This window comes from Gavialis gangeticus, unplaced genomic scaffold (assembly GCF_001723915.1).
Source record: "Gavialis gangeticus isolate Ggan-Ray unplaced genomic scaffold, GavGan_comp1, whole genome shotgun sequence".
Lineage (NCBI taxonomy): Eukaryota > Metazoa > Chordata > Crocodylia > Gavialidae > Gavialis > Gavialis gangeticus.
Window position 1 is genome coordinate 37,120,592 of NW_017729025.1, and position 872 is coordinate 37,121,463.

General features: G+C 33.1%; 1 protein-coding gene across 1 annotated transcript in view; it reads left to right on the top strand.

Moving 5' to 3' along the window:
• Nucleotides 1–872, top strand: part of ITPK1 (inositol-tetrakisphosphate 1-kinase) — a 329,726-nt gene that overhangs the window by 308,593 nt on the left and 20,261 nt on the right. The window contains exon 8 of the mRNA XM_019518638.1: nucleotides 161–228. Within this exon, the coding sequence (XP_019374183.1) occupies nucleotides 161–228 (68 nt within the window). The remainder of the gene's footprint in view (nucleotides 1–160; nucleotides 229–872) is intronic.

Below are 872 nucleotides of genomic sequence, written 5' to 3' on the forward strand. Positions count from 1 at the left end.
TTTTTTTTTTGGTGACTGGCTCTTGAATGTCATTAGCTATTAATCTGGATTAGATTCTGTGGGCTGTACTGCCACCTAGTGTTGTATGTAGCCTAATCCTTTATAAATCAAAAGAAATTCCAAGTCTATATTCATTTATTACTTTTCTTTTTAATTTCAGATAGAGAATCAATATTTTTCAACAGCCACAATGTGTCAAAGCCAGAATCTTCCTCAGTCTTAACAGCAGTAAGTACTTTATAACACTGATTAAAAACTAATTTCTCTCTCTCTTTTAATTAAAGCAGTAATGAATAGTGAATCCTAATTGTAAACTGTATCTGGTCAGCCCCCAAGGAGTAGTTAATCTCCCATTTTCAAATTATCCAAATCTACATCAATAACCTGTTGTAGATTAATAACAAACTTGAAAACCCATACAAAAGGCAGCTTCTGCCTTGAAGCATTTCCAGAAGGCTAAGTACAGTTTGAATCTTCTGCAAAAAATCCCTTTCTGTTAATTGACTCTTATCAGTCTGAGACAGATTAAATTCTAGATTATGGCATCATTCATACATGGTGAAATCCAAAATAATCTTCAGTGCAAAAGTAGAGGTTGCAGTGTTCTTTTTGTTTTGAAATATATGCATTTAGTAATTAAAATACTGGACCTGATTCTTCATTTGCTTTTATTGGGGTTCTGTGTCTCTTGATTTTTTTTTTTTTTTTTTTCATGAAGTTTCACAAGCGTGAAATCATATAACAAGAAGTGAATGAGATACAGTGGAGAAGCCCAACTTTTAATTTGCGTAAGATGCTAAATGGCAAAAGAAGCTGTTGTGGGTTCTCTTTTTTTTAATTCATGGAAAGGATTCCCCTGCAGCTGGATCTAG